Raw genomic sequence first — 14,790 nt, 5'->3', positions numbered from 1 at the left:
GCCGCATGTGGCCCAGCACGCCTGTAAATGTGGCCCAGAAGGAGTTTTGGTTGTGGCAAGGGGGCAGCACTGTTAATGGAAAAAAAAAATCCTGCAAAAAAAGAAAAGAAAATACTTACCTTGCGGTCATGTCAGCTGGTACTTCGACTCCTTCCCTTGTCTCCTCCTCCGTGCGGTGCTCGCAGTGAATGTCGGCCGACATCCATTGCGGAGCGCAGCACAGAGGAGTCACCCGCGCGAGAAGAACAATCAGCAGCACAGAATTGGAGAAAAGAAGAGAAGAGGACAGGAGAACAAGCCGATTAAAAGGTAAGTTAAGGGGGATTTTTTTTATTATTTCAAGGGACGCTGACCAGTGAATAAAAGTCACCTGGTCCTGGAGCATCACGGCCCTTATCTCCCTGTTACATACTTACTACTTGTAATACTAATGGGGCATTATATATTATTCTCTTTGGCCCATTATAAGTTGTTATCCCTTAACTAACATAGTGGTGTAATAAGCAAAACAGGTCACAATTTGGGGTCACAGTGATGTATATGTCAGGTACCGCAGGCCTGGTCAGGGCACCCTGATATACAATGCCTGGCTTAAATGCACTTTATTAATATTGCATCAAAACAATCCAAAAAGTGATTATAGTATAATAACTAGAGAGGATTTTTTGAACAGGGCGATTGAAAGGTATGTATAGGGGGATTTGAAAAAAAAGTGATATATATATATATATATATATATATCACTTTTTTCTCTTATATATGTTAACTATGTTTTCTATGGTTTTTTGGATGATCAGCTATCGTTATTGTTAGTGTATCTTATGTGCGGCCCAAACCAACTCGTCGTCTTCCAATGTGGCCCAGGGAAGCTAAAAGGTTGGACACCCCTGGTGTAGATGAAGCCATTCGGGAGCCTTGCCCCTGTATGGCCCTCAGTGTATATTTAACCAAGCACCACATAACAAGAGAGAAAGAGAGAAATTAACAGAAATCTAGGAAAACATCATCCTGGACAAAATCAGATTAAAACATGTGACACAAAAGAAGAACCCAGAGTGGAAAGGGTAGGCTACTGCTGTTCCAATGAACTAAGAGAAAGAAAAGCATTTAACCCAAGTATGAAAATCAATTGGGGGAAACCAGGTACTGTGGGGATGGTGCCATCAAGGGTGGGAACACTCAGAGCACCTTTCTCACAAAACTGGAATACCTAGATTCAAACACATTAAGCATGTAAGATCTGGTGAAAGTGTGAACACAGTAGTAGGTAGTCACACAGCTGCTTGGCCAAGATACACACAACGACATCTAGAAATGGTAATCTTGTAAAACAGCCAGCCCCTCTTACGTACATCAAAGAGGACCAAAAGATGCTCTGCCCTGCATACATCTCGACTCCTAAGCACATACGTCCACAAAGCTTTAACCACGTCCAGAGAGCAAAGAGTCTTTTTCCCCCCTGGAGATTTACCTTTGACCAGTCAGAATGACAATGTTTTGAGTAAAGTGACATCTGGAAACCATCTTAGGTTGGAAGGAAGGTTTGGTCTTAAGAACCACCCTATGCTCATAGAAAACTAGAAGAGAAGAGGAGACTTACAGGACAAGGATGCCAGCTTTGAAACTGTTCTGGCATTAGAATAGGAAGAAAGGAAGACAGTCTTCCAAATTAGGAATTTCAAATAAACTGATCCCAACAATTCCAAATGTGAAGGTTACAAAGAATTCAAAAGCAAAGTGTGATCCCACAAGGACACCGAAACGATCACACCCTGCAAAAACGTCTAAACATCTAGTAACTGAGCCAGTCTTCTTTGAAAGAAAGCAATGTCAGCCGACATCTGAACCTTAAAAAAAGCTAAGCCACTGACCAGCATCCAATCCCTAATCAGAACATAAGAAACCTCAGTAAACTAAAAGAAGGAGGTAGGACCATGAAACACACTATATGGACAAAAGTATTTGCCCACACCTGTAAATTATAGAATTGAGGAGTTTAAATCAAACCCGTGTCCAGAGATGTATAAAATCAAGCACCTAGCCATGCAGTCTCCATTTGCGATACAAAATGGGTCGGTCTGAAGAGCTCAATGACTTCAAGTGTTTGGCAGGCAGATGGGCGAGTCTGGGTTTGGCAAATGTCGGGAGAATGTTACCTGCCTGACTTGTATTATGCCAACTCTGGAGTTTGGTGGAGAAGGGATAATGGAATGGAGCTGTTTTTCAGGGTTTGCGCTAGGCGCTTTATCTCCAGTGAAGGGCAATCTTAATGCTTCAGCATACCAAGTCATTTTGGACAATGCTATGCCTCCAACTTTCTGGCAAATGTTTGTGGAAGGCCCTTTTCTATTCCAACATGACTGGGCCCCAGTGCACAAAGCAAAGACTGCAAAGACATGGTTTGATGAGTTCGATGTGGAAGAACTTGACTGGCCTACACAAAGCCCTGACCTCAACCCCATCAAACACCTTTGGGATGAACTGGAACAGAGATTGCGAGCCAGGCCTTCTCGTCAAACATCAGTGCCTTACCTCCTTAATCCTCTACAAAATGAATGGGCACAAATTCTCACAGAATCAATCCAACATCTTGAGGAAAGCCATCCAAGAATAGTGAAATCTGTTATCACTGCAAAAGGGGGACCAACTTCATATTAAAGTATATGTATTTGAAAACAATGTAATTACAGCCCCTGTTGGTGTAATGATCAAGCGTTCGAATACTTTTGTTCATATAGTGTATGTTCTCCAGACTCTGAATTTCTGATCGAAACCAGTTTTCTTACCCGAAGTATGAATTGCACTACACTATAACACAAAGCCTTTGCTCTAAGGACCATGGCTTCAACAGCATGCTAAACATTTGTGTACAAAACAGTTCTTGAATTCAAATATCTGGGGGTAAATGTATAAAGCTGAGAGTTTTCCGGCGGGTTAGAAAAGTGGAGATGTTGCCTATTGAAAATAATCAGATTCTAGCTATCATTTTGTAGAATGTACTAAATAAATGATAGCTAGAATCTGATTGGTTTTTCAAACCTGCCGGAAAACTCTCAGCTTGATACATTTACCCCCTGGTCTGAGCAGCAGTGGCCATAACATAACCACCCCAAACCTTTTTTGATGGTCTGAAATTGGAAGTACGACACCTGAATAAATCAGGGAGTGAATGGCCTTTAGCAGAGCAAAATGCTTTGTTTGGTTGGCAGGGGGAGCCCTGTGATAAACATCCATCTGGGTGGAGCACTGAGATCTATCAAATAGCCCCAATTCACAAATTGCTGTGTCCAACAGTGCTGGCACATAGGCACATACATGCTGGGTACTGTCGGGCAAACCCACCTCCTAATAATTTCATATATTTTTCTGGCTTTCTACTCTTGGAAGAAATTTACCCAGCCATGTATACTAGTGGGCAGAGAACAAAGGCCACACATGCCTGTACACATAAGTAGATCAAATAAAACTTTTGTTCTAAATTAATAGAAAATTGTGCTGTATACTTAAAAGGTAAAAGGAAGCCAAGTGCAACAAAGGAAGTTACTAATATACATACTGAATGATCAATAAGTGATCATCATCATCTATTTATATAGCGCCACTAATTCCGCAGCGCTGTACAGAGAACTCATTCACATCATAAAAATTGCACTCTTAGATCACTCTAATGTATTTACTTAAAATGCTCTCCAGTAGTTTTTACTAAACACATTGACTCATCTTTCTACTTCTTTCTAAGTTTTTTAGTAAAGAATTTACATAATCCAAAAATTGTTTATTCTAATTACCATGTATTAACAGAGCAGTTTTGTACAATTTCCTATGGTATCCAATGCATCAAACATAACGTGTTAAAAGTTTCTATAGAAATAATGAGGTTAAAGGGTCATTAACTGAATCCGCATTGAAAAAAAAATTTTCTTTAAAATAAACTTGGAATGGAGCCTAGCCGCCCATGGAGACCATAAGAAAAGCTGCACGATACCCACAACACAAACCAGCACATAAAACCTCAAAAACATCACTAAACTCAGATATTTTTTGAAACTACAAACACCACATCATGGGACGAAAGACATACAAATCGGGCAAATCTAACACGTCTGTACAATGTTTAACACCATGGTCCGTGAGTATCTAGTCTAAAAAAAAAACAAAAAAAAAAAAACAACACAAAATAGGTTGCTGCTCTCCACAGGCCACACTTCCTGCAGAGGTGACATACATACTCAGAACCTCCAGATAAGATATATATCTATATTTATATATATATATATATATATATATATATATATATATATGGTAGGTGCAACAGAAGGAGGGCGCAATAGTGATGTCAACAGATTATACTGAACAAAGTGGGTACAGAATAGGTTGGCATAAGGATGTGATATAAAACTCTGGGTTGGTATCCAACAATAATGTAGTTGAACCAGTTCACAAATCCAAATGCTAGACAGAATGTTCAAGCATGACAGTCACTGATGTAAAGATAGTCAATTTCTAATGCCACAGTATGAGGTGTGCTAGCTAACCATATGGAGCTCGTTGAACAGAAGTAATACTGTTTGCGATTCAACAGATAGACAGGATTAAGTGGAATTGCGTGTAACGATACAGTTCACCAGATAACAAATCAAATAGGTGGGAGCGTACCAGAAAGTAAAATAAAACCAGCTTATCTGTATCAGGGTCTCCGACAGGAAATCTCAGCTCCGTCTGGTGTGTCAGGAACAGGCAAAACAGCAACTGCAGTATACAGTAGTTCTCAGCCTCAGGCAGCCGTCCCCATACAGTCACCGCTCACAGTCTCCAATTAACCTAAAAATCAGCTTTAACAAAACAAACGTCTTCATCCAAGAAGGAAACCAGAATCCGCGCTCTTTCCCAAGAGCGCGGATTCTGGTTTCCTTCTTGGATGAAGACGTTTGTTTTGTTAAAGCTGATTTTTAGGTTAATTGGAGACTGTGAGCGGTGACTGTATGGGGACGGCTGCCTGAGGCTGAGAACTACTGTATACTGCAGTTGCTGTTTTGCCTGTTCCTGACACACCAGACGGAGCTGAGATTTCCTGTCGGAGACCCTGATACAGATAAGCTGGTTTTATTTTACTTTCTGGTACGCTCCCACCTATTTGATTTGTTATCTGGTGAACTGTATCGTTACACGCAATTCCACTTAATCCTGTCTATCTGTTGAATCGCAAACAGTATTACTTCTGTTCAACGAGCTCCATATGGTTAGCTAGCACACCTCATACTGTGGCATTAGAAATTGACTATCTTTACATCAGTGACTGTCATGCTTGAACATTCTGTCTAGCATTTGGATTTGTGAACTGGTTCAACTACATTATTGTTGGATACCAACCCAGAGTTTTATATCACATCCTTATGCCAACCTATTCTGTACCCACTTTGTTCAGTATAATCTGTTGACATCACTATTGCGCCCTCCTTCTGTTGCACCTACCACATCTATTTTCGGCCTTACCAGCCAGAGTTTTGAAGGAAGGCTGCCTCCTCACATGGAAGAGGTGTATATGTGGGTTTAACTTTATCACTTCATTTATACAATACTGCATTGAGCGCCAGTGTTTATATCTTGTTGTCTACATATATATATATATATATATATATCAATCATAAGATGTGGTCCCGCTAGTACCGTTCACGGTACAGAGACTGTTCAGGGAATTTGGTAGTCTTTGATTAGATAGCCTATTGTTGTAATGGGAGGGGGGCAGCCTCATGGTTGGTTGTATCCTGTGCACCAGCATATTCCTTTAGTTTTATACGCATTGCTTACATGTTTTGTGTTTCCCTTACTGGTCTTTAGATATGCAATACTCTGTACGATATGCACTTTGTGTATTATTTACATTACGAGAACATCTATGTCTGTTATAAGCCGTTTTACATATGTCTGACTTTATTTGTGGTCTATACCAAGTTAATTCTTTGTCTTTATTTGTGGGGATTTTGAAGGGTTATTGTGGAAACTGTAGTTATTTTGTATATATTGTTTTGTTGCTAGTTTTTGTTTTTTTTCTGTTTTGAAGAAAGAAAAAAAAAAACAATAAAAATGTATCTTGTTTAAAAACATAGACTGATTTAACACCCCTGAGGAAAATCTGAGAGATCTAGGGCTAGATTTACTAAACTGCGGGTTTGAAAAAGTGGAGATGTTGACTATAGCAACCAATCAGATTATAGCTGTCATTTTGTAGAAAGTACTAAGTAAATGAATGCTAGAATCTGATTGGTTGCTATAGGCAACATCTCCACTTTTTGAAACCCGCAGCTTAGTAAATCTAGCCCCTAGACTTTTGGTTGAGGGGCATTCCAGACAGTGCAAACGTTGGAAGCACATTCCAAAGCCATTCTCACATACCCCCCTTCCAAAAATATCATATCAAAATTCACACACTGGCTAGACCTAAGCACCAGAACACCCATCATGTGATTTCCAGTTGAGAATTAATTTATTACACATAAAGAACAGATCTTGACTGACAGACAAGCCTCAGGCTCAAATAGTCCTGTAAGAAATTGTTCACCCTTGACTCTGGCAAAGAAAAGATTATTTCACCTGGTCACTTCACTCCCAGTAAAGTTGGGTACAGATAGGTATTTCCAGTCCAAATCAAGGTCCATCTAAATAGTCCTACACCCATTATCTTTAGTCCATAAGGTACTAACAGATTGGCATATACAACCGTACAGAGGCAAAGTCAAATTCCTTCACCCCTCTATAATGACTGAACCAACACAGGTGTTGGATAATAGGAAGTACAAGATCCAGTGTGACCTTGTGAGAATCCCTGATGGAGATTCCAGCTTGCCTTAGCTTCCCCAGAGATTTACCCAGCACCTATTTCCCAGGTGCTCCACCCAGCTCTTGGCACCCAACACAGTCCTAATATAATATAAAAAACCATTGTTTCTCCTATTAGAACAGGCACTATGACCACTACAGTAAGCAGTGTGTGTGTTAGACCACTGACTACCAGTCTGACCAATCAAGACAGGTGTGGGCAATAACCTCCAACATATTTCAATACTACTGCAAAGTACTACACTGCCCCTACCCGGCTACTTCTTAATGCCACCCAGCTGTTTCCCTGAAATGCATTGGACATGTCAAGTTAGGGAGCTTCAGCCATTATATCTCTAGCTAATAGACAGCTGAAGTCAGCTCCTGGACAGGGAAATACATTTCTTTAATGCATTAACATTATTATACCAATAATGTTATGTTTTGTGAGATTGCCCTCTCCCCATTCAGATACTGAGATCCATTCCAAATTGTGGCTACAGCACTAGACCTCTCATGAAGTCTGTTTCAGTATCCCCCGCTATCCAATCCCGAAGCACCCGCTCGCACTTGTTCCCAGGTCAATCTCACATTGATTATGCCCACACTCATTTAACAACAGCAGTACATTTTTCTTAATTGGATTCTGCTATCGTGAGTCCTGTTACTGGTACTTTTCACTATACATCAGTCTCTCTTACTTTCATAACGTTGAATGGCTCTGAAGTCTTTTCACCAAGTTAAATCTGCAGTCGTAGCCATACAAGAAATTCTCCTTGGAATACTGGTAATTGAAGGGACCAATATTATTTGGTTTACTCATCTACAAGATTATTTCTCTCCCTATGATAAAGCATATCTGTGAGACTACTCATGTCCTAAATACATTATTTGCTGTTCTTACAACAGTATTTGATTCCCTGATGTCATGAAGGCAGTTATAATAATTTTCTCTGTGTGAATTTCTTGATACCTGTCTTAGATGCTCTGAAAATATGCTTATTTATCTATTAATGTTATTAACATTATCATTTTAACAAAAAAAAATATTTTAAGGCACCATGATAAGCATTCTTTCCTTTTCATACATAGATGATATTGTGTTTTTTCAGATATACAATTTAATGTGTTCCAATTATCAATGCAGTTATTCCTCTTTTTGCCAATTCTCCTCAAATGTCTGACAATCACTTTCCCCAGTGTTGCATCTAATGACTCATAAAAATATAATTGGGTTAGCTATTTGTTACATGTCTTATTAAGACCTAGCAGGTTTTATTTGAAGAAAAGGCATATGTTTGATTCTGGTAGGATTACTAGAAAGAACAGTTAGTCACTATATTATGTTTACAAGCCCCCACACTCAGGACCTCAGGTACCCCTTTAAAAAGGTAACTTTTTGATATCCGGAAGCTCAGAAGATACATTTCTAATCATTATGGGTAATTTAATCTTTTCCCCCCAGACCCACTTATGGATAAGTCTAAATTTCCCCAAAGGGCCAGATGGACTTAAGCCAAAGCCTATTAGCAGAAAATGACCTCTCAGATGTAGAGAAACAGCACATGCACTATATAGAGACATTTAGGGGCATATTCAATTACAATTCACGGCCGCACGGGTCCCGGTACCACAACATCATGGATTTCAGAAATCCGTGATATTGCGCTACCGTAATGACACTTTAAATGCGCAGCCGCACGTAATCGCGGACGCAAATTGTAATTGAATACCCCCCTTAAAGACTCTTCAGTTTATAATATTAAGAGATAAACACTCTTGTATTATCCAAAATCAGAAGGCCCGTAATCACCATTAGAAATTCAATGCACAAGGTAATAGGTCAAATAAATTACTATAAGCAATATGCAAAGTTAGGGTTTAACAAGCTAGAAACATAATGCATGGGCTAATTATCAACAGTGGGCATTAAATCTCCAAAGTTTGAGAAATAGCTAATTTGTTCCCCACATATTGTTCCAAATTATATAACTTGGGCGAAAACCCTCTTAAACTCCAGCCCAAGTTAGACACTATCAAATTAAGTTAATCATTAAGGGGCATATTCAATTCCGATCCGATCCACGGTAAAAATGCGCAGTACTGCCGGTAATACGGTACCGCAATAACGCGGATTTTCGTACGCAGCCCTATGGGCTGCGAACGAAAATCCACGTTATTGCGGTACCGCGGATTAGGTTCGCGGCCGTTCCGGCGCAATCCCGCGGATCGGGATCGGAATTGAATATGCCCCTAAGCATTTAAAAACTATATTATCACTGCTGTCGATCCAAATCCCCACATATAGTGAATCCACTTACAAATAAGTGAGAAATAACTTTTTGACATCTGATCCTAAACAATCCTACTTCCTCAGAACAGCCTACAACTACAAATCAAAGGGAAGCAGACTTCGGCATCTCCCTCAATTTAGATTTTTTTTTAAAGATCTGTACCAGCTCCAACTATATTTCTAAATGTTTTAACCAGAAACAGATGCAGAAAGGCTGTATAAACAGATACTTTACATATTCAGTATATCACGCTGGTAATATTACATAAGATGTAATATAATAAAGTCTCCAAATAGCTTCCATATTTTGTGGACTACAACTGTAACAATTCCAATATTGATTAAATTGTTTGCCCTAATCAAGAAAGTTACAAATGTTGCATTATCACCAAACCTAGAATCTGCAGTTCTCCACAGTATCCTTCCTCATTTACCAATAAGTAACTTGTCTAATCTTCATAACAACTGGAGGAGGGATTACACAAGCTTGGAAAACCCTTATTTCTCCCCCACTTGCTAAAATAAAGAATATTCAGATATATTTGATGATTCATCCTTACAATGGGAAACGAAGATCACATAATGTGAAATGTAAGTCAGAAACCTGCTCTCTAGTTACCATCCATGGGACTTCTACAATCACAGGAATGGGTATGGAACAGGGGAAATAGATAGATTAAACCACTGCAATCGGGACTCTCACATGTGTCTATATCCAGAATGCAAGCACAGGATGGGTGTATTGGGAAGCTAGCAGTATTTGTAGAGCCCTAAGCATATATATTGTAAATTAACACTGTTCACTAGTAGCTCTAAATAAGGCCAACATACTAGAATTTCCCATTATTTACTTTAGAAGTAATGAACCACACTTACCTATTTCTATAATATCTTCTCCTGTATGATTTTTTAAGTAGATCCTGTACAAGAAAAAAAAATCCAATTCAGTTTTTGTTAATTAACAAGCTCACCAGAACAAATTGTATCATAGTGGTAAACATACTTTTTACCATGGCCCTTTCTACAATTTATCTCCCAATTATGAGTTTTAATGAGCAAAAATCACAATACCATAAAGGACTACCTAAAGATTGATGAGCAGTAACATATTATAACAGGCCAACTACACTTTTGTGTTTTATAAGGGATAAATGTGAAAGGAAAAAAAAACTTCTGTTTTTGCAAGATACAGATGTAACAAGGAGAGCTTTGAAAGGAGTATGGTGCCCATATTTTGGCAGAAATGATTTTTTGGGACATCGTCTGTTAACTAAAAAAATGTTCATTAAAATCTGAGATGGGTGGTGGACACACTTGGTTGAACTGACTCCCTACTTTGCTACCTGATTTCATGTCCAAAATGGTGTTGGGCAAGGCAAAAGGCAAGTGGGTTATATGTAACTGCCCACCCCGTGTTGATTCCTGCTCTAAAATTTGTGGCCCAATGGCATTTAACCCTTTCAAAACTACAGCTACTTATTCAAAAAAATGAAAATGCTATCTGTGCTCACTTTGCCACCTGATTTTATGCCCCAACGCATACCCAGGATAAATACAATTGCAATTTGTGTAAGTGACCCCCTTTTGTTTTACTCTAATCTGAAATCATGATCCATCTTGATTTAAACCTTTAAAAATAAAGTTTTCTGAATAAGAAGCTGGAACATGAGTAAGAAGTGAATAAGAAGCTGGTCAAATAAGAAGCCAACTGCAGCCTTGTTTACATCTACATTGCCACCAACATCCGAAACCCTCAAGCATTCATACCCATTTCAAGAGGACCTGTCATTTATGAAGTAATAATCTAGCACAGTCGTACATTTAAATCAACAATACTTTGGAGATTTTACCTCAAATCTTTAGACAGAAAATCACTTATTAACACACCACCACCCAACATGCCCCTTAAACTGCTTGTATATGCACAAATCAGCAGCATCATAATTGACAAGTTTGGCTTGCGCCTTAGCAGCAGGCTTGATAGCTGGGCTACAGCACTGTGTGTCCAGTCATAGAAGTGTTTCTGTCATTACAAGACAACAACATTAATCATCATTCCCCTACCTTTTATTGCTTTTATATAGGGTCATTAATGAGAATGTTGAGGAGGACTGGGTGAGTTTCTAAACAAAAGTGATTTTCTGGATATAAAAAAACATTTGGAAAAATTAAAGCTACAAGGAATGGTTTATTTTATTACTTCATAAGTGACAGATGCTCTTTTAATAGTAATTCACACCAATCAACAACTAATGTCACAGAAGCCATAAAAAAGCCAAGTGTTGCGTAGCTGATGTCATACATCATGTGTGATAGGAACCAGAGATTCTACATAACCTATATCAGTGTTCTGCCCAGGACCTATTTACCAGGTGCAGCACCGAGCTGTTTTTACATGCCTCCTGGCTCTTAGGAGTCCAATGGAGTCACTATTATAATAGGACAAACCATTATTTGCCCATTTGTAATAGGCACTGTGTGAGCACTTCAGTCAGCAGTGTGTGTTAGACCACCAGTCTGACTTGTGCTGGCAGTTGTGGGCAATAACATTAATAACAACAAAATGATGGTTAAGTATTACACTGCCCCCAACGAGGCTGAAGTTAGCTTCTTATTCGGCCAGCTTCTTATTCAATTCTAATTCATGCTCCAGCTTCTTATTCAGAAAAGCTTTTTTTTAAAGTATTAAATCAATTTGGATCACTGATTTCACGTCAAATTAACACTACAGGTTAAAAACCTTAGTAGGCTCCCCACCTACTTGAATTACAGACTTGAGCGGAAATTTTACACCCACAATATTGATCTCCCCACAATTCTCACCCCCTGCTACACCACCTGTTCCAACCTCAGCACCCACCACCTTTTGAACAAAGGGTTCAGCCGGCCTAACCCCAAACTTTGCCCTAGTTCTCTGCACTTTGGGCCTCAGGACCATCTCTGCACCAGCAGTACACACAATTTCCCAACGCCATTTAACCCTTGAAAAACTGCAGCTACTTATTCAAAATGCTATCTGTGCCCAATTTGCCACCTGATTGCATGCCCAAAACAGCATTGGGCCAGGCAAAAGACATATGTTTTATATGTAACTGACCACCCTGTGTTGATTCCCACTGTCAAATTGCTGGCCCAACGGCATTTAACCCCTGCAAATCTGCAGCTACTTATTCAAAATGCTCAAAATGCTATCTGTGCCCACTTTGCCACCTGATTGCATGCCCAAAACAGCGTTGGGCCAGGCAAAAGACAGATGTTTTATATGTAACTGACCACCCTGTGTTGATTCCCACTGTCAAATTGCTGGCCCAAGGGCATTTAACCCCTGCAAATCTGCAGCTACTTATTCAAAATGCTATCTGTGCCCACTTTGCCACCTGATTGCATGCCCAAAACAGCGTTGGGCAAGGCAAAAGACAGATGTTGTATATGTAACTGACCACCCTGTGTTGGTTCCCACTGTCAAATTGCTGGCCCAACGGCATTTAACCCCTGCAAATCTGCAGCTACTTATTCAAAATGCTATCTGTGCCCAATTTGCCACCTGATTGCATGCCCAAAACAGCGTTGGGCCAGGCAAGACAGATGTTTTATATGTAACTGACCACCCTGTGTTGATTCCCACTGTCAAATTGCTGGCCCAAGGGCATTTAACCCCTGCAAATCTGCAGCTACTTATTCAAAATGCTATCTGTGCCCACTTTGCCACCTGATTGCATGCCCAAAACAGCGTTGGGCCAGGCAAAAGACAGATGTTGTATATGTAACTGACCACCCTGTGTTGATTCCCACTGTCAAATTGCTGGCCCAAGGGCATTTAACCCCTGCAAATCTGCAGCTACTTATTCAAAATGCTATCTGTGCCCACTTTGCCACCTGATTGCATGCCCAAAACAGCGTTGGGCCAGGCAAAAGACAGATGTTTTATATGTAACTGACCACCCTGTGTTGATTCCCACTGTCAAATTGCTGGCCCAACGGCACTTAACCCCTGCAAATCTGCAGCTACTTATTAAAAATGATAAAATATGGTGACTTTGCCCACTTTGCCCCCTGATTTCATGCCCATAACCTTGTTGGGTCAGGCAAAATAGTAATGCATTTTGTATAAGGAACCCCCTGTAGTGTTAATTTGACGTGAAATCGGTGATCCAAATTGATTTAATACTTTAAAAAAAAAAGCTTTTCTGAATAAGAAGCTGGAGCATGAATTAGAAACGAAGAAGCTGGCCGAATAAGAAGCTAACTGCAGCCTCGTCTGCCCCCACCCAGTAGTTCGGTGGGAGCAGTGCAATACTGTGCAATAATGACAAAATGATTAAGGTTATTATCCACACCTGCCTGAACAAGTCAGACTGGCTGGTTAGTGGTCTAACACACTCTGATGACCCGGACAGCCGGGTGGCAAAACTTTCTGTGGAGAACACAGAGTATGGATAATACCATCCTGAAGCAGGGAATAAAATAGAGGACACGGGTGCATCGCAATTGAGCTAACGCTAACGGCAGGAAGGATGTTGCCCCCAACTTGCACCAAGAGAAGTCTCCACTAACGATGGGTTTTCCCTTTAATAGGGATATCCACTTTTCATTAAACATTTTTAATTCAATACCACGTATAGCCAAAATGGAAAGTCAACCTGAAGTATATTGGCTAATTGTAAATTTTCCCTGTCACTGCTCCAACATTTGGTTCTCGGTAACACCGGGGGCACACAGGAAGTCCCTAACTAACTGCATAGTTACTGTCCGCCTCTTCTTCGTCCGCCTGTCACAAGCCAGAACGGTGATAAGGCGGAAATTAAAAGGTACGCATTGCTACAGTAGATATAAGGGAGAACGTTGCTCTGGCGCTACACAGTTCCAGCATTTGCATTATCAACAGTGCATTCTGGAACTTGCAATTCCGCGACATGATAGCTAAATACTGCCAAAGCCTGGTCTACCGAGGCGACCGCCTCGTTGTCCCCTAGAGACTAACATACCAGAAGGACAAATACATGATAGAGAAATTAAACACTCTTATACACTGACGCAGTCACTCACCAGTAACATGCCACTTCCAACTTACCAGGTCCTGGCGATCTTCCATTGTGGATCGGGTGAGCAACTGACCATCAGTAGAAACTGTCCTACGGTACAGTAAATAATCTTCTTGTCGCTCCGTTTACCGTCCTCACGGCCAGCCTGGGACTGGAAAATGCGCATGCGCTAATACGCTTCCTCTGAACCCCGAAAGCAGGGCGGGGTGCGACTACACAGCAATGATGGTTTGTTTCTCAATTAAATCTATAAATGTCGGGTACCCAGAGACCGCGGTCCGACAGCGGAGAGGGTTCTCGTGCTGTGTGAGGCTGAGGTGCTGCTCTCGCGCGCCAAGAGGACAACGGTCAGAAGTCTGGAGTTTTCCCGCGCAACTTACATTGTAACAATTTTGCTGCCAGTCAGTCTAACATTCTGCAATGCCCGGTGGTTAAACCCAAACAAGTCTGAAATGTGCTGCTTTGCAGCTGTGGCTGATCTTAGCTTGTCATGGAGCATAAATTAGAAGTGATTCTAATTCATGCTCTAGCTTTTTTATACAGAAAAACTTTTATTTTAAATTATTAAATCTAGTTGGATCTGGGCCGTAACTATGTCTGTATCAGAAGAGCAATGGCCCAGAGCACAATTTAATTTGC

At 40.4% G+C, this 14,790-nt stretch overlaps 1 protein-coding gene across 25 annotated transcripts in view; it reads right to left on the bottom strand.

The window, feature by feature from the left end:
* The window catches only part of CENPC (centromere protein C), a 295,773-nt gene extending 281,386 nt beyond the window's left edge, over positions 1-14,387 (bottom strand). For 15 of the 25 annotated variants that reach the window (XM_075203541.1, XM_075203629.1, XM_075203558.1 and 12 more), the window contains exons 1-2: positions 14,181-14,387; positions 9,986-10,029 (exon numbers count right to left, since the gene is read on the bottom strand). In XM_075203541.1, the coding sequence (XP_075059642.1) occupies positions 9,986-10,029; positions 14,181-14,201 (65 nt within the window). In that variant the 5' untranslated portion in view covers positions 14,202-14,387. The remainder of the gene's footprint in view (positions 1-9,985; positions 10,030-14,180) is intronic. The other 10 variants (XM_075203432.1, XM_075203618.1, XM_075203523.1 and 7 more) reach the window with 2 other exon arrangements.
* Between the last annotated feature and the right edge of the window lie 403 nt (positions 14,388-14,790).

This window comes from Mixophyes fleayi, chromosome 1, assembly GCF_038048845.1.
Source record: "Mixophyes fleayi isolate aMixFle1 chromosome 1, aMixFle1.hap1, whole genome shotgun sequence".
Taxonomy (NCBI): domain Eukaryota; kingdom Metazoa; phylum Chordata; class Amphibia; order Anura; family Limnodynastidae; genus Mixophyes; species Mixophyes fleayi.
The sequence above is the reverse complement of the archived record's forward strand: the minus strand, read 5'-3'. Positions and strand labels throughout refer to the sequence as shown.